This window comes from Trichechus manatus, unplaced genomic scaffold (genome assembly GCF_000243295.1).
Source record: "Trichechus manatus latirostris isolate Lorelei unplaced genomic scaffold, TriManLat1.0 scaffold00046, whole genome shotgun sequence".
In the NCBI taxonomy this organism is placed as follows: domain Eukaryota; kingdom Metazoa; phylum Chordata; class Mammalia; order Sirenia; family Trichechidae; genus Trichechus; species Trichechus manatus.
In genome coordinates, this window is record NW_004443982.1 from 14198584 (window position 1) to 14216613 (window position 18030).

Genomic DNA, 18030 nt, shown 5'->3' on the forward strand with positions numbered 1-18030 from the left:
AACATTCATTAATAATCAGAACATGGAATGTATGAAGTATGAATCTAGGAAAATTGGAAGTTATCAAAAATGAAATGGAATGCCTGAAGACGATATCCTAGTGATATCTCATTGATGAGCATCAGGGTTGCATCCTTTTACCATACTTATTCAATCTGTATGCTGAGCAAATAATCTGAGAAGCTGGACCATATGAAGAAGAACGCAGCATCAGGATTAGAGAAAGACTCATTAACAACCTATGATATGCAGATGACACAACCTTGCTTACTGAAAGCCAAGAGGACTTGAAGCGCCTACTGAAGAAGATCAAAGACCACAGCCTTCAGTATGGATTTCACCTCAACATTAGAAAACAAAAATCGTCATGACTGGACCAGTTAGCAACATCATGATAAATGGAGAAAAGGTTGCAGTTGTCAAGGATTTCATTTTACTTGGATCCACAATCAACGCCCATGGAAGCAGCAGTCAAGAAATCAAACGACGTATTGCATTGAGCATATCTGTTGCGAAAGACCTCTTTACAGTGTTAAAAAGCAAAGATGTCACTTTGAGGGCTAAGGTACACCTGACCAAGCCATGGTGTTTTCAATTGCCTCAAATGCATGCGAAAGTTAGACAATGAGAAGAATTGATGACTTTGAATTATGGTGTTGGCAAAAAATATTGAATATACCATGGACTGCCAGAAGAACAGACAAATCTGTCTTGGAAGAAGCACAGCCAGAATGCTCCTTGGAAGCAAGGATGGTGAGACTTGTCTCATGTCCTTTGCACATGTTATCAGGAGGGACCAGTCCCTGGAGAAGGACATCATGCTAGGTAAAGCAGAGGGTCAGTGAAAAAGAGAAAGACGCTCAATGAGATGGATTGACACAGTGGCTACAACAATGGGCTCAAACACAGCAATGACTGCGAGGATAGTGCGGACCGGGCAGTGTTTAGTTCTGTTGTACAAAGTGTCGCTTTGAGCTGTAACCGACTCAACGGCACCTAACAACAATTAAGTAACTTGGGCTCTTAACCCTAAGGATAAGCCATCTAGACTGCTGATGGGAAAAATCAGCAGCCTCCCGGCAGGCAAATCATTTACAAAGAAGATCTCTTTCAAGGCCAATTTTTCATACATAGACAAGACTGAGGAAAGTTCTCAGACAAACAGCAGACAGGATGGTGGACAGGCAGAAGACAGAAGATGGTGTTAAAGGCCAAATTTCACCAAAGGAAACAAAGTCTGACTTTAGTTGACTACCCATTCCCAATCTTTGTGTTTTTTTAACTTATTACGGATATTGTCAAACACACAGAGAAGCAGAGAAAGAAAAGAGTATAATTAATCCCCATAACCATAATCAGCCTCAACAATTATCAACATTCTGCCAATCTGTTTTCATAAACCTCCCCCAACCTTTTCCTTTTCTGCAATATTTTAAAAGAAATCCCAGGCACACCATTTCACATGGAAATACGTGTAAGTCAATCTTAACCCTAAGGAAGTTAATGCGATGTAAATAGAACTGCAGTATATAGATGAAGGCATGTACTTGTCCCATTCATTCATTACAGCCAGATAGCCAGGCACTATGCTAGGTGCTGGGGATAATAGAACAAGATAACTACATGAGGGCAGGAAACGAATATTTCATTCTAGTGTGGAAGATAGAAAATTCATAGATTAAGTGAATGAAAAATACAATAATTATTGCTCCTAAGTGATGATGATGATAATAATAGTGAACATTTATTGATGGATTACTATTTTTAGCCCTTTGAAATCATTAACTCGTTTATTCTTCACAATCATCCTCAAAGGTAAATACTTTTATTATTGTTGTGTGCCGACCATTCGATTCCAACTCACAGCGACCCTATGGGACAGAGTAGAATTGCCCCGTTGAGTTTCCAAGGCTGTAATCTTTATGAAAGCCGACTGCCACATCTTTCTCCCGTGGAGTAGCTGGCGGATTCAAATCATCAACCTTTAGGTTAGTGGCTGAGTGCTTTAACTACCGCACCACTGGATGAGAAAACAGAGACCCAGAGAAATGAAGTAACTTGCTGAAGAAAGTTCATATAGTAAGTGGTAGAGCCAGGATTTGAATCCAAGTGGTGTGTATTCAGAGGTTGTGCTCTAAGGTTAAAAAAAAAGAGAGAGAGAGAGACTAATTTTATAGCAAGAAGGACCTGACGACCTACTTCTAAAAAAATTGGCTACTGGAAACCTTATGAATAGCAGCGGAACGATGTGTGATTGCAACGATTGAGAGGCTGGCGCAAGACAGGACAGTACATAGGGTCGCTATAGTTGGAACTGACTCGACAGCACCTAACAATAACAACTTTAATATCGTAAAGACCATGCTATTTGTTCACCAAATCGTTTCATTTTCTTCCTAAGCACACAGGAGGTGCCAGCTCTCTAGACTTTAAAGGGGCCATGTGACTAATTCTGGCTTATGAAACGTGGGTGGACATTAAAAACAAAAAGTCACAGTTGAAATTGATGGCTTCCCAAGCTAGAAGAAATCTGGGTCTCTGAGATACTATTTAGAGGAGAGCCACTCTATCAGGTACATCTTTAATGAACTTCGTGAGTGTGAGAAATAACTCTTACTGTGTTAAGTCACTGAGATTTTGGGGTTTATTATGTCAGCTAATGTAAATTGCACTACTTGTTGTTGTTGGTGTGTGCCGTCGATTCCAACTCATAGTGACCCCATGTGACAGAGTAGAATTGCCACATAGGGTTCTCTTGGCTGTAATCTTTATGGCGGCAGATTGCCAGGCCTTTCTCACGTGGAGCTGGTAGGTTTGAACAGCCAACCTTTTGGTTGGTTAACAGCTGAGTGCTTAACCATTGTGCCACCAGGGCTCCTTAATTGCACTAATAGAAATATTTTAAATTAAACTTTTTAAAATTACGAAATATTTCAAAAATATAAAAAGTACAGTAAGAATACATTAATAATCGTATCTCTGTCCCCAGATTTATTAATATTGTTGTGTTTCCTTCAGGTTTTTCCTCAAGAAATCTATTTTCTGTAACTAATAGCTAATAACCAATAAAGCATCATGGCATCCCTTACTCCTCCCTAGAAGGGACCACTATCCTGAAAGTAGTGTGTATCATCCTCATTCACATTTTTTTACTTTCATTACAATATATTAAATTACAGAGTATTATTTTGTGTGTTTTTAAAATGGACAGAAATGGTATCCAAAGATTGCTTTTTTCATTCAATATTGTTTTCAAGATTTATTTATGTTGCTACATATAGCTCTAATTCATTCAACTGTTATATAGAAATAGAGTAATTTGCTTATCCATGCTACTGAGAGAAAGTTTTTTTTTTGCTTTTACAAACAATGTTGCAATGAACTTCCTTGTATATGCCTAACATAATACCAGCAGAGAAGGCCTCTTTGAGGAGTTTCTAATTTAAGCTGATACTAAAAGATGAAAAACAAGCCACACGCCATGTGAAGAGTCAGGGAACAAGTGTTTTTAGGTATTTGGAACCGGGAACAAGCCTGAAGGTGTGGGGAATGGCATGTACCAGACCCAGTGAGGTTACAGGGTAGCGAGTGAAGGAAAGAGTGGCAGGAGGTGGGAGTGGAGAAGCAGGCAAGGGTCACTCTGTTAATGGCTTAGAGGCCACAGTAAGAAATTTGGGATTTATTCTAAATGCAAAGCCTTTAAAGTGTCCTCATTTTTTTTCTAGGTTGGTCAGATCATACCCACAGTATTGTGAGTTCCTTCTTTGAATTGCAATGCAGTAACTGTTGAATGTAGGTAGTATTCTTGCTCTCTATTTTGAAGGAATTGATTGCAATATCTTACAAGAGGAAACTAAAAATTACTTTTGCTTCCTCATCCTTTGTGTCTGAGGGGTAACTGTATATTTCAAAATGAAACCAAATGTATCTCGATTTCATTTCTCCATCCAGAGGGCTTAAAAGGAAATTTTTTTTCTCCATGTTTTGCAATCTATCTGTAAATCAGACTGACTTCATAAAAGATCTAAAGATTTTAGGTCAATTTAAGAGCTGAGGAAATATGCTTATAGTTCTGAAACTATCTGAGGTGTGATAGAATCAGGTGATGGCCAAATCAATGTTTGCGGGGCGGGAAAAAAAAAATTACTGTTTTAAAGCAGGTGCAAGATATTAAACATGGATGGGGGCGGTAGACATGGATTCACTGAAGGCTCTTGGAGAGCAGGGCGGCTACTTCCAGAGCAGGGACAAGAAAGCCAGAGGATTTAAGGGCTGTTTCTCTGGTAGGAGCCCTGAGTCGCACAATGGTTAAGTACTTGGCTGCTAACTTAAAGGTCTACGGTCTGGCAACGGGTTTGGGTTTTTGTTTTGTGGTAGAAATGACAGAATCTGGAGAACGGTGACGTGGTATGCATATAGCCAACTCTATTGAAGTTATTTTGCCCTACTCTTACCCCAAATCATATTTTCTCACACTTTTTCCCACGGTTAGAAAAATAAGGACGGGTGCAAAGCCCTGAGATTTCACAAGCGCGCTGCCAGAACAACTTTCGAACATCTAGGGAAGACCCCCTCGGCCGTGTAAGGTGTCCCACTAGGGGAGGGGTCGCTCTGTGCAAATTGCCGCCTTTAAAAGCCGACGGATCTGCGAGTGTCAAGGCCGGGAAACTACGGACGTCACGGTGACGAAGCCGACTCCACCCCCACACCAGCTTCCGGCGACGCGCGGCCCCCGCTTCCGTCCTTCCCGCCCAGGCGCCAGGCCCCGCCCCGCTCCCACGCGCCCCCAAGCACCCCAGCGCCGGAGAGCGGGGAGAACAGGCACAGGTTGATGTCGGAAGTCCCCCTGCAGGTTCTTCTTCCGCTCTGCCAAACGACTTCCGCTGGGGGCAGTCAACATGGACGCTGCGGCTGCCTGGCGAAGCGGCCTGTGATCGGTTGCGGAGGCGCAGCTTTTCGTCAGCGGCGGCCCCCCGCTTCCCTCCCCCACCCCGCTCCCGTCCCTGGGGCCTGCGGGCTAGTCGCTTCATGGGGGCGGGCCTCCGCGGCCCGCGCACAGCTTCCTGTTCAGAGGCGGTCCGGCGGTAGGCGGCGACGACTCTGCCCGCGCCCCCTTCGGCGCGGTGACCGAACGCTCGCGAGCCGTGTCTTGTGCCGCTGCACCAGTCCCGACCCTGCGCCGCCATGGCCCCGGTGCAGCTGGAGAACCACCAGCTGGTGCCGCCCGGAGGCGGGGGCAGCGGCGGCCCCGCGTCAGCCCCCGCGCCTCCTCCCCCGGGAGCCGCCGTGGCGGCGGCTGCTGCGGCCGCGGCCAGCCCTGGCTACCGGCTCAGCAGCCTCATCGAATTTTTGCTCCACCGGGCCTACTCGGAGCTCATGGTGTTGACCGACCTGTAAGTGCCGCGAAACCCATGCCTGCTCCCCAGCCCCCCTCCCTTCCCGCCCAACTTCCGAGAGAGGCTACAGTTTTCCCCGCCGGGCTGCTTAGTCTAGAATTTCTGAACTCAGGCGGTTCAGCGGAGGTGGAGTTTTGCATTTGGGGGTCTTTCTGGCGATCAAGCAACTGAGACTTGTTAATTATGCGTATTAGACTTTCACTGAAGATTGTCTTTGGGACTTTTGCTCGCGTTGCCAATATTTCTTCCCTGGAAGCCTTTTAGCCCCAAACCAAGATTATAGTTCGTGGTTTAGGAATACATGCTTTTCGAGCTTTAAAAAAAAAATCCCAAAGATGGGAAATCTGTTTTACAGCCTCTTGACAATACATTTTAAATATAGGTTGTAAATGTTTGTGACTAAGTTTGAATGCAGGAGATATATTGTGTATAAAATAATCCAAAATGTTGATTCCAAATACTTTTTCTGGAACGTTTGAGAGTGTTTGACGTTTTCATGCATATAGTGTGAGTAAAAGATTTTTTTTGTAACCGACCCGTTGCTATTATTTCTTAAAGTATGAAGGGAGTTTATAAATCACCGTTTTACCCATGAAATGCTTTGGGAATGATTAGGATATTACTGCGGAATAGGGTCGGAATGCACTGTAATATTTTTTAAAGACCCTTTCAGATTTGGGGGCATATATGTTACTTTTTGTTTTACATTAACTAACAGGTTCAGAAAAACTATGTCAGAGTTGTTACCTAAGTTAGTTTTTATCTTTTAGCTATTGCTAGACTTCTGATCAGTGTTTTCAATTGAAATGCATTAGTATGTACATACTAGGCTGTGAAAGCAAGTAGTTTGTTACTAGAGACTGTTAAAATGTTTATTTGCAGATGACTAAAGGATTAGAATAGTTTCCATTTATTCCTGTAGAGCATCACTCTTATCAATTTTGATATGTTTTATTGAATGGGACAGGAAGAGGTGGAGTTAAAGAAGCCTACCCTTGTCTAAGAAGTCCCTGGGTGGTGCATATGGTTAAGTGCTCGACTACTAGCCAAAAGATTGGCAGTTCGAACCCACCCAGAGGTGCCTCGGAAGCAAGCCTGGCAATCTGCTTCTGAAAGGTCACGGCCTTGAAAACGCTGTGGAGCAGTTCTACTCTGCACACAGCGGGTCTCCACAACAACAAACCCCTGTCTAAAGAGAAACTTAAGTAGCTACCATGATTAGTAACATAGTCACATAATATACTCTGCACCATTTATTGTTGAATTTCATGATAATTGTAAAAAATCCAAGAGTATCCATGAGAAACTATTACGTATGTGAAGCTCATCTGTGCTGTGTATAGCTGTGGAAAAAATGTTGAGAACTGCTATCAGTGATTGTGTAATTTGTTTTTTCATAGGGAATTTGTAGAAATTTCTTGTGTTGTGTTCCTAAGTATTACCTTTTTGCTATTTTAGAACTTGGTTTATGAAGAAACATGTTTTATTCCCTTAGAATAAACGTTTATAGTCCTACATCTTTTATATGACCATTCCCATGTTTATATCTCCAGCACAGACTTCCCCACTGAACTCCAGGCTCTATATCTAGATGCTTACATATCAATATTTAAGGGACATTTCAGTGTACCAAGTCCAGAGCCAAACTCCTGATTCCCCTCAACCCCTCCAAACCTTCTTTCCCATCTTCCTTTCTCACTAAATAATATCTCTAGTCTTGTTGCTTGGGCCAGAAATTTTGGAGTGATTCCTGGTTCCTCTTTTTTGACATCCCACATCTAGTCCATGAGCAAGTCCTGTTAGCTCTGATTTCAGAATATATTCAGAATCATATCACTTCCACCATTACCAATCTGATCTGAACCGCTTAATCTTTCACCCGTGTTACTGCAGTAGTCTCCCAGCTGGTATCTCTACTGCTACTCTTGCCCCTCTACAGTTTCTTCTCTGTAAAATAGCGTGATCCTTTTAAAACTTCTCTATTCAGAACCTGCCAGTGGTTTCCCATCTCGCTTAGATGAAAAAGTTTTTATAATCACCTAAAATAGGTGACCATATAATTTATCGTCCAAACCAGGACACTTTTGAGTGTGAAAGGCAGTGCTGATAATAATGTCGGAGCAGCAGGTATAAACTGGGACTATCTTGGACAAACCTGGACATGTGGTCACCTTATGTTTAAGGCCCTAGATGATCTGTGCCTTCTCTCCCTTACCTCTTCCGCTTCAATTTCTAACACTCTCCCCCTTGCTTAGTCTAATTCCAGCCACACTGCCCTTCTTGATGTTCTTGATGGTGCCAAGCATACTCCTGCCTTAGGGCCTTTGCTCCTCCCCCCAAGAAATCTGTGTGGTTTGCTTTCTCGTTAGCTTTAGGTCTTTGTTCAGATATCACTTATCAGAAAGACTCTCTGACCACCCTTAATAAAATAGTACTCTGATCCTTCACGTAATCCTTTTCACACACTGCTGCTTTAATTTTCTTTACAGCACTTATCACCACTTGCCATTATTAGTTTAGTGTCTTTTTTTCCCCCACTGGAATGTAAACTCCATGAGGACAGTGATTTTTATTTGTTGACTACTTTCCCCACGGCCTAGAACAATTCCTGGCATATAGTCAGGGCTTAACTATTTAGGAGTCCCTGGATAGCATGGGGCCCTGGTGGCGCAGTGTTTAAAAGCTCAGCTGCTAACCAAAAGGTCGGCAGTTCGAATTCACCAGCTGCTCCTTGGAAATCCTATGGGATAGTTCTGCTTTTTCTTATAGGGTTGCTATGAGTCTGAAATTGACTCTTGATGGCAGCAGGTCTGGTCTGGTCTGGGTAGCACAAATGATTAGGCACTGGGCTACTACCAGAGAGGCTGGTAATTCGAACCCACCCAGAGATGCCTCAGAAGAAAGACAATCTGCTTCTGAAAGATCACAGCCATGAAAACCCTATGGAGTGCAGTTCTACTCTGACACACATGGGGTCATCATGAATCAGAATCGACTCCATGGCAACTGTTTTTTTGTTTTTTAACTAAATATTGACTTAATGAATTAATTTTTAGGATTATCGTTGTAGACCATGGTGAATTTAGTGGGAAAATTCACTGTTTTTCTTGATACTTAGGTATGTAAAATAATTTTCCTTCTTTTTTGGTTTCTAGTAACAAAAATTAGTTTAGGAATTTACCTTAGAAGTTCCTAAGTAGTATATTTTTCCTTGTGTCAGGTAGAAATTGTCAGGATTAATGTACTGATGTATAACCAGTGTTCTAGGTACACTTTATAAGTCTTAAGGGACAAGGGTACTTATTTCTGCCACATTTTATGCTTGTCTGTGAACTATTGAATGTAAAAAGGACAACCTTGACAATTTAGGTACTTTGTTTTTGGACCTATTTCTGTTTTTTCCCTCTTTGTTCGTTCCCCCTTTCTTCTAACATACATACTTTCATCCTAGAGTTTAAACTCTACCTTAACTTTTGAGAGACTCCGATTCTACTCTTTAACTTTTTTTTTAAGTTTTCAGAGGACATTTGTTCAGAAATTGTTTTTAATTGTGGTAAAAATGTACATAACAAAACATACGCCAGTTAAACAATTTCTACATGTGTAATTCAGTGACATTGATTAACATTCTTCTAGTTGTGCAGCCATTCTCGTTATTTTTTCCTAAATTATTCTACCACCATTAACATAAACTCAATGCCCCCTAAGCAAAAACTCCCCCTTTCCCTCTCCTTCCCACCTCTGGTAACCACTAATAATTTTCTATATATTTGCTAAGGAGCCCTGGTAGCACAGTGGTTAAAGCACTTGGCTACTAACTGAAAGGTTGACAGTTTGAACCCACCAGCTGCTCCGTGGGAGATGTGGCAGTCTGCTCCGGTAAAGATTTACAGCCTTGGAAACCCTATGGGGCAGTTCTACTCTGTCTTGTAGGGTCGCTGTGAGTCGAAATTGACTCGACAGCAGTGGGTTTGGGTTTGGTTTTTAAAAAATATGTATTTGCTGATTTCATTTAAGTGAGATCATACAACATTTGCCCTTTTGCGACCGATTTATTTCACTCAGCATAATGTTTTCAAGGTTCGTGCAGGTTGTAGCATGCATCGGGACTTCATTTCTTTTTATGGCTGAGTAATATTCCATTGTATGTGTATACCACATTTTATTATTCATTGGTTGATGGACGTTTACGTTGTTTTCGCCTTTTGGCTATTGTGGAAAATGCTTTCACCACTTCTGGGTATATACCTAGGATTGGGATTGCTGGGTCGTATGGCAGTTCTATATTCAACTTTTTGAGGAACCACCAAACCGTTTTCCATGGTGGCTGTACCATTTTACATTCCCTTTTTTTAAACCTCTTTTAATTAGAATCAGAAAATGCCAGGATCTCAGTCATATAAACTTGTTTTATCACACTTTGGTGTAAATAAGTTTCAGTGCCTTCTTCCAAACATTTGGACTTTAGGGATTTTACTGCAAATGGTGGAATTTAAGATATGTTACCCATAAAAGAATTTCAAATAGATTAGGAGAAGGTGGGGGAAAGGGGAGGCAGGCAGGAAAGCCTTTGTCCCTAAAATGATACTACCTCTGACATGAGATGATCTTTTTGGGTTCCTAGGGCAAGTGGGGAGGAGCCCTGGTGGCACAGTCAGTGGTTCGAACCCACCAGCCACTCTGTGGGAGAAAGATGTGGCAGTCTGCTTCCGTAAAGGTTACAGCCTTGGAAACTCTGTGGGGGCAGTTCTACTCTGTCCTCTAGGGTCACTATGAATCAGAATCGACTCAACAGCAGTGGGTTTTTTTGTTTTTTTAGGGCACGTGGGAAGAGCTGGAACTATGATTCCTGTTCCCAAAAGCTCTGTTCTTCTTGTTTGTTTGAATTTGCACACGTGCGCACCTCTTGTTGTCATCCTCTCCCTCCCTTGAGGACAAGGGCTGTGGCTTTTGAAGGAGTGTTCTCAGGGGCTTTTGCATGCAGAGGAACTTGCCAGTGGCTGCTTTTATTTGCAGTCTTATAATATGGCCTTAATTTCTGCTCTATTCATCTGATCTGCTGGTCCTTCCAGACCCTACCTAGTTTCCTTTATTACTCTAATCGTAGCTTCAGCTTCTTCTCCTGTCTTCCCTAAGACTTACAGATAACTGTAAGCCAGAGCCCATTTTAGTAGTTTCTCCTCCTGGTACCACCTCTGGAAGTGGTTTCAGTTTTTCTATTCCTGTGGCATGTGGGTGGGAGGAGGGGGTCTAAGTAGTTACGTGAATATTCTTCAAAAATGGATTAGGTGTGGGAGAGGCATGAGAGATGTTCAGACCATTGAATCTTGGGCCACAGGATAGAGGTTAACAGGAACTTTCTAAGCATCAGAGAGTGTTAAATGGTATAATTTGTCAGGGAAAACAGTGACATTGATTGCTGGCAATCAGTACTGGAGAAGTAGTGAAAAGAACAGAAATCAGAACCTTAGTGGAGCTTTTTAAAAGTAATACAAATCATTTACATCTAACTACTATGCAACATCACGATAACTGTAAATCCCTTGATTGACACTGGCCCTTTTGTTCGCTTAGTTTCCACTTAATTGAAGGATTATTGCTTGGAACCAGGGTTCCATTAGATACAGGGAGACGGGCAACTGAATTGTACTTCTGCGTCTGAGACCATTTTGGTCTTAAAAGAATATTTTCTTTCGCTCTATGGTGTGCTAATGTAAGACTCCGGCTTTTTAGTTGTTTGAGGTTCATGCAAGTCCTTTTGAAGTATTCTGAATGGAGAGAAATGTTCCTTTGTTGGTTTTTCCCTTGCAGGAAAATTTTCATATTGCTGGAAACATAAAAATAAAAAAGTAGGTAGCCACCGAGCCTGTAATAGCTGTTAACCCAGTTTTTCCGAAACACTAAAATAATAGAGTCAAAGTAAAGACTGTTAGCACATTTTGATGAAGGTATGCATATATTTGATCAATTTCCTTTTTTTTTCTCTTAGACTGCCACGGAAATCTGATGTGGAAAGGTGAGTGAAAAAACCTGAAATCTCTCTCTCTATTGATTGTGTGTGTGTGTGTGTGTGTGTGTGTGTGTGTGTTGCAGACATGTGGATTCATGATTTTTCACATCATGTGTTTAGGAAGCCCTGGGAAATGTAATTTCTTCATCCTTGGAAATATTTGGTGTGAGACCAGCTCTGTACCTTCTATTCTGCACACCTTTATTGTGTGACGGATTATGTGAAGTTCAGGGGGAGGGGAAAAGATGTAGAAAATACTGTCCCTGATGGAAGAGCTGAGGAGCAGGCTGGCTTTAGAAAGTTGGCTGCTAATTTACCATTTGCTACAGTGATGCTATTAGGTATCTTGAGAAAATTGACCTTTGCCTGCTACTGTTGCTGCTTTATAGTTGAGAGGATTTTGGTTCCGTTGGAATTTGGGGCTTAAGACATAACTAAACACTAGTATGTTTCCATGAGGAGCCCTGGTGGCAGAACGGTTAAGCGCTTAGCTGCTAGCTGGAAGGTCGGTGGTTCGAACCTACCAGCCACTCTGTGGAAGAAAAGATCTGGTGATCTGCTCCCAAAAAGATTCCAGCCTAGGAGACTCCCCCTATGGGGCAGTTCTACTCTGTCCTATAGGATTGGAATCAACTCGACGGCACATAACAATAGTATGTTTCCATAGACCAAAGGAGCAAGATAAATGAAGGTTTCAAGGAAATCATGTGATAGGGATTTCAATTGTGACTATAGGATAGGCTACTTGACTATATCTTTGGCACTACTTAATGCTTCTTGGCTGGTTTTTGTTTTTCACATCAAGTCACTAGGGAGCTTTTTAAGTATTTATTAGTGGCTACACTCCACCACCACCCTAAAAAAAAAACCCGTTGCTGTCGTGTCAGTTCCAACTCATAGTGACCCTATAGGACGAGTAGACCTGCCCATAGGATTTCTAAGGCTGTAGTCTTTGCGGAAGCAGACTGCCACATCTTTCTTCCGTGGAGTAGCTGGTGGGTTTGAACCGCTGACCTTTCGGTTAGCAGCCAAGTGCTTAACCGCTGCACCACTGGTGCTCCTTACCACCACCACCCCACCTCAGTTTGACCTTTTTTTAGATTGTACTTTAGATGAAGGTTTACAGAACAAGCTAGCTTCCTCACTAAACGATTAATACACATATTGTTTTGTGATGTTGGTTGCCAACCCAATGACATGTCAACATTCTCTGCTTCTCAACCTTGGGTTCCCCATTACCAGCTTTCCTGTTCCCTTCTGCCTTCTTGTCCTTGCCGCTGGGCTGGTGTGCCCACTTAGTCTCGTTTTGTTTTATGGGCCTGTCTAATCTTTGGCTGAAGGGTGAATCTTGAGAGTGACTTCATTACTGAGCTATAAAGGTGTCCGGGGGCCATATTCTTGGGGTTTCTCCAGTTTCTGTCAGACCAGTAAGTTTGGTCTTTTTTTGTGAGTTAGAATTTTGTTCTACATTTATCTCCAGCTCTGTCCAGGACCCTGTATTGTGATCTCTCTCAGAGCAGTTAGTGGTGGTAGCCGGGCACCATCTATTTTTTTTTTTTTTTTATTGTCATAGTTTAAATGAAGTTTACATTTCAGGTTAGTCTCCCATACAGAAATTTATACATACATTGTTATGTGACCCTAATTGCTCTCCCCATACTGTGACAGCACACTCTTCCTTTCCACCCCTGATACCCCATATCCATTCAGCCAGCTCCTAACCCTCTCTGCCTTCCCATCTCACCTCTGGACAGAAGCTGCCCATTTAGTCTGTTGTATCTACTTGAGCTAAGAGGCACACTCCTCACGAGTATTGCTTTATGTCCCACAGTCCAGTCCAATCCCTGTCTGAAGAGTTGGCCTCGGAAATTGTTTTAGTTCTGGGCTGATAGAGAATCCGGGAGCCATGCTTTCTGGGGTTCCTCCAGTCTCAGACCATTAAGTGTGGTCTTCTGACTAGAATTTGAGTTCTGCACCCCACCTTTCTCCTGCTCCATCTGGGACTCTCTGTTGTGTTCCCTGTCAGGGCGGTCATTGGTGGTAGCCGGGCACTATCTAGTTCTTCTGGTCTCAGGCTGATGAAGTCTCTGGTTTATGTGGCCCTTTCTGTCTCTTGGGCTAATACTTTCCTTGTGTCTTTGGTGTTCTTCATCCTCCTTTACTCCAGGTGGTTGGGATCACTTGATGCATCTTGGATGGCTGCTTGCAAGCTTTTAAGACCCCAGAGGCCGGGCACCATCTAGTTGTGCTGGACTCAGTCTGGTGGAGGCTGTGGTAGTTGTGGTCCATTAGCCCTTTGGACTAATCTTTGCCTGTTGTCTTTGGTTTTCTTCATTCTCTCTTGCTGCAGATGGGGTGAGACCAATGTAATATCTTAGATGGCTGCTCACAAGCTTTTAAGACCCCAGATGCTACTCACCAAAGTAGGATGTAGAACATTTTCTATGTTATGCCAGTTGAGCTAGATGTTCCCCGAGACCATGGTCCCCACAGTCCTCAGCCCAGTAATTTGGTCCCTCAGGGAGTTCGGATGTGTCTGTGGAGCTTCCATGACCTTGCCTTGTACAAGTTGTGCTGGCTTTATCCTTCACCAAAGTTACTACTTATCTATTGTCTATTTAGTGATTTTCTTTCCCACCCCTCCCCTCCCTCATAATCATCAAAGATTGTTTCTTTCTGTGTGTAAACCTTTTCATGAGTTTTTTTTTTTCCCCATGAGTTTTTATAGTAGTGGTCTCATACAATATGTATCCTTTTGTGATTGACTTATTTCACTCAGCATAATGCCCTCCAGATTCATCCCTGTTGTGAGATGCTTTGCAGATTCCTCATTGTTTTTTATCATTGTGTAGTATTCCATTGTGTGTATGTACCATAGTTTATCCATTCATCTGTTGATGGACACCTAGGTTGTTTCTATCGTTTTGCTGTTGTGAACAATGCTGCAATGAACCCGGGTGTGTGTATGTTTATTCGTGTGACGGCTCTTACTTCTCTAGGATATATTCCTAGGAGTGGGATTGCTGGATCATAGGTATTTCTATGTCTGGCTTTTTAAGGAAGCGCCATATCATTTTCCAAAATGGTTGTACCATTTTGTGTTCTGACCAGCAGTGCATAAGAGTTTTAGTCTCCCTGAAACCTCTCCAACATTTGTTTTCTGTTTTTTGATTAGTGCCAGTAATGTCAGGGTGAGATGGTATCTCATTGTGGTTTTGATTTGCATTTCTCTAATGGCTAGTGATCTCGAGCATTTCCTCATGTATGTGTTAGCTGCTTGCCATTTGACCTTTTTTGATAGAATCAGGCATAGATTGAAAAAGTAGAGGTGGAAGGGACAAATAGGGCATGCCTGTGTTATGGTTGGGTTGGTCAGTTTTAAAGGAAGGAAATGGTAGTCAGGATTTGTTCTGTCCACTCTGAGGTAGGAGGGGAAACCAGCGCCTTTGGAAGACTGACTCATGCTGCCTATCACTTGAGACAGTTTAGTGTCAGAAAACCACATTACAGTAGTTTACAAAGAGAGACATCTCCTTTCTGGTAGAGGAGCTCCTTGGGAAACTAAGTTAATAGTGTCACAAATGTGTTTGCTCAGAGAGGAGCAGAGACCTTGCATCTTGTGTAAGTCGCTGCTGAGTTAGAGCGATTGCACTGAGGTGGCTACCAGATCTTCATGTACATTTAACATTTCTGCTGTGTCTCAGTCTTGCCCGTGATGCTCTGCTTGCTTACTCTTAAGATCCTTCACAGATACTGGTAAATAGTCACAGTTTGATCTATGTCCTTGATTCTTCTCTTTATAGTACCACTGGCCATGTTGCTGGCTGATCTTTAAAGAAGCCTTTGTGGGCTGCATATCCTCTCAATAGGAGCTGAACGCTAGTCTTCAGTCAGGATTATACTTCAGCAAAAAGTTTTATTTTGGTGCAGTGCATCGTGATGTTGCTGTTGGGAGATGCAGAGAGGTGGGTTGATCTGTAGGTCATTGAACAGCTGTACCTCAGGGTCCATTTGGCGGGAGATTCGTGTCTTGCTGGGTCCTGTTGTCAGACCTGGCCTGTTGAATATTTTTTTCAGTGTCTTAAGATAAACTATGAAAGCTACAATTATCAGTTTTGTCGGTGACATGAAGTGGAGAAGTCTAGCTAACACATTAATTGGCAGAATGTAGCTTTTAATAACACTTTTAAGGCTTTATGAGAAGATGATAAAAATATCTGTGAGTATTGAGAGAGAAAGCGTTGTAGTGGATGTAGCATAAATATAGATATGGACTCTAGCTTTTAATTTTGGAGTCCCCAGGTGGCACAAATGGTTAAGCACTTGACTACAGCCAAAAGGTTGATGGTTTGAACCCACCCAGAGTATCCTTGAAGACAAGCCTAGTGATCTGCTTCTGAAAGATCACAGCCTTGAAAACCCTATGGAGCAGTTCTACTCTGCACATGTGGAGTCGCCGTGAGTCGGGATCGACTCACCGGAAGCTAACAACAACAGTTTGTATTTTTAGTACTTAACTTACTTTTTTAAACTTTGCTTGGGTAAATTAACATCTCTAAATTTGTCCTTAGAATTAGTATGGTAAAGAGTTGCATGTTAAATTCTTTGATTTTTCAACTTTTTAAATCATACTCTTGCAAGATGGGAAATGCCCCTTGCATTTGTAGAAAGAATACCATTTCAAGTTTTGGTAAAGATTTACTTCAGTTTCCTCTCTTTACCAGAAAGGTTATGTCTAATTCTGAACTCCTAAGTTTGGCCCCATCTGTCACTCAGTTAAATCCTACTTCCACATGTCCATGAATTTGGAATATTTTAGCAAACAACTTTTATTACAATATAAAATTAATAAAAAAATGTGACTCATTGCTAAAACATTTTGTTGGATTTATTACTCTCAGGTGAAAAAGCATATCCGGGTTGTATACAAAAAGTATGAAAACAATAATTTAGATAAGTATAATTGGTTCATTTTGTTGTAGTGGATGTAAACGAAGATTGATTCATTTTTGAACTCAGATAAAATAGTGAAATATTCTTTCTAATATTCTGGTTCATTAAAAATTGTTTTATTTTATAGGAAAATAGAAATAGTGCAGTTTGCTAGCCGAACACGCCAGCTCTTCGTTCGATTATTAGCTTTAGTAAAATGGGCTAATAATGCCGGCAAAGTGGAAAAATGTGCGGTGAGTTAATCTTTTGCTTTTATTTTGTAGAAAGTAACATTTTAGAATGTTAACTTGTAGACATAGTTTTGAGAAACGTTACTTATGTGAGTAATCATATTTCTGTATGATGATGTATAATATATTTTTGTGCAAACTTAGTATTTTTGATATATGGACACCTGGTCAGAAAGAAGAATGGCAGCTCTGTCTGGAGACATCATTATTTTGGGAGACTTTAATATGTGACTTGAACTAAAGGGGCAAATGGTAAATATGAGACTCCAACTAAAGGGAGAAAATGGTTCCTTAGAGTTTGCAGATTACTCCCTTGTATTTTGCCTATTGATTCTTGACAACCCTATGAAATTGGCAGAGTAGCTATCTTCCTATTTTACAAATGAAGAAAAGATGAGGTTCCTAGAAGTTAAATGGGTTTCTCAAAGTCACACAGCGGATAACAACATTTATCTTTTCATTTGTTTATTCATCTCTCATTCTCCAAACATTTCTTGAGCACAGGGCATAAGGTATGGAGTATGGAGACCTGAATAAGGCAAAGCCCCTGCCCTTAACAAGCTCAAGATATTTTGAATTCAAAGGACTGACACGAAGTATACCGAAGATGCTAAAATCTACTCCCCTTCCCTGTGAAAAAAGGGGTGCTTTAGCTGTGTTGAAGAAGCATTGAGGAGGAAAAAATCAGTAGGGTATCTTGTATTAGCTTATTGAGCTCGTGACTTGGGGGAAGATGGTATGTTAAAAAATGAAATGCAAAATTACTTCTGTTTTATTTCATTCACTCCTAATGTATTTCATACTAGAAAGGGTAGCATAATTATCATAGAATGAATAGTGTCTTGAAGTAATGACTTTAATTTATCTACTTTATTTGAGTTCAGTTCTCCAGACCCGGCTCTACAAGGCCAAGAAAACTTCTGGCCACTGTAAAGTATTTTTGGGAAGTGGAGGAAAGTGGGTAGATTCTCTGAGTAAACTTGACATTGATGCATTGATGCCCAGTTAAATGTTTTTTTTGTTTTCCCATGCAATTAAGTAATCATGTTTAAAAATTTTATCAGTTTTCATAGCTTAAAGCAGAAAACAACTTTACCTTGGTCAACTAAATTACAGGTAGTCCCTGACTTATCCAGTGACTCCATCGTAAGTTAGTTCTGATGTAAGTCGGATACCTCATTTTTTTTTTTTTTTAAGTTTTCATTATTATTGCCTTTTATTATCAGTAGCTTTATAAACTCAATCTTTATTTGTCTTTGGGGGTTGGAAACATTACATAAAAACTTACAGATATTTTTAATATGCACATACATACATTAAAAAAAACAAATCAGAGGACTCCGGCAAGATGGTGGTCTAGGCAGAAGCACCACGCCGTCCCTCCACAACAAAGATCCGAAAAACTAAGCCAAACAGAGAATCAACAATCCTGAAACCCTAG

At 41.4% G+C, this 18030-nt stretch overlaps 2 protein-coding genes across 2 annotated transcripts in view; one reads left to right on the forward strand and one right to left on the reverse strand.

Annotated features, from left to right (window-relative positions):
* Positions 1 to 4654: 4654 nt before the first annotated feature.
* LOC105756302 (putative uncharacterized protein MED14OS) lies at positions 4655 to 5172 on the reverse strand (the record flags this gene model as incomplete). The annotated part of the gene is given in 2 exon segments (XM_023731843.1): positions 4655 to 4981; positions 4984 to 5172. Coding segments are annotated over 2 exon segments (516 nt in total), but the record flags the coding sequence as incomplete, so codon positions are not given.
* The window catches only part of MED14 (mediator complex subunit 14), an 83128-nt gene continuing 69989 nt past the window's right edge, over positions 4892 to 18030 (forward strand). The window contains exons 1-3 of the mRNA XM_004376929.2: positions 4892 to 5393; positions 11386 to 11412; positions 16487 to 16592. Coding sequence (XP_004376986.1) covers positions 5185 to 5393; positions 11386 to 11412; positions 16487 to 16592 — 342 coding nt within the window. The 5' untranslated portion in view covers positions 4892 to 5184. The remainder of the gene's footprint in view (positions 5394 to 11385; positions 11413 to 16486; positions 16593 to 18030) is intronic.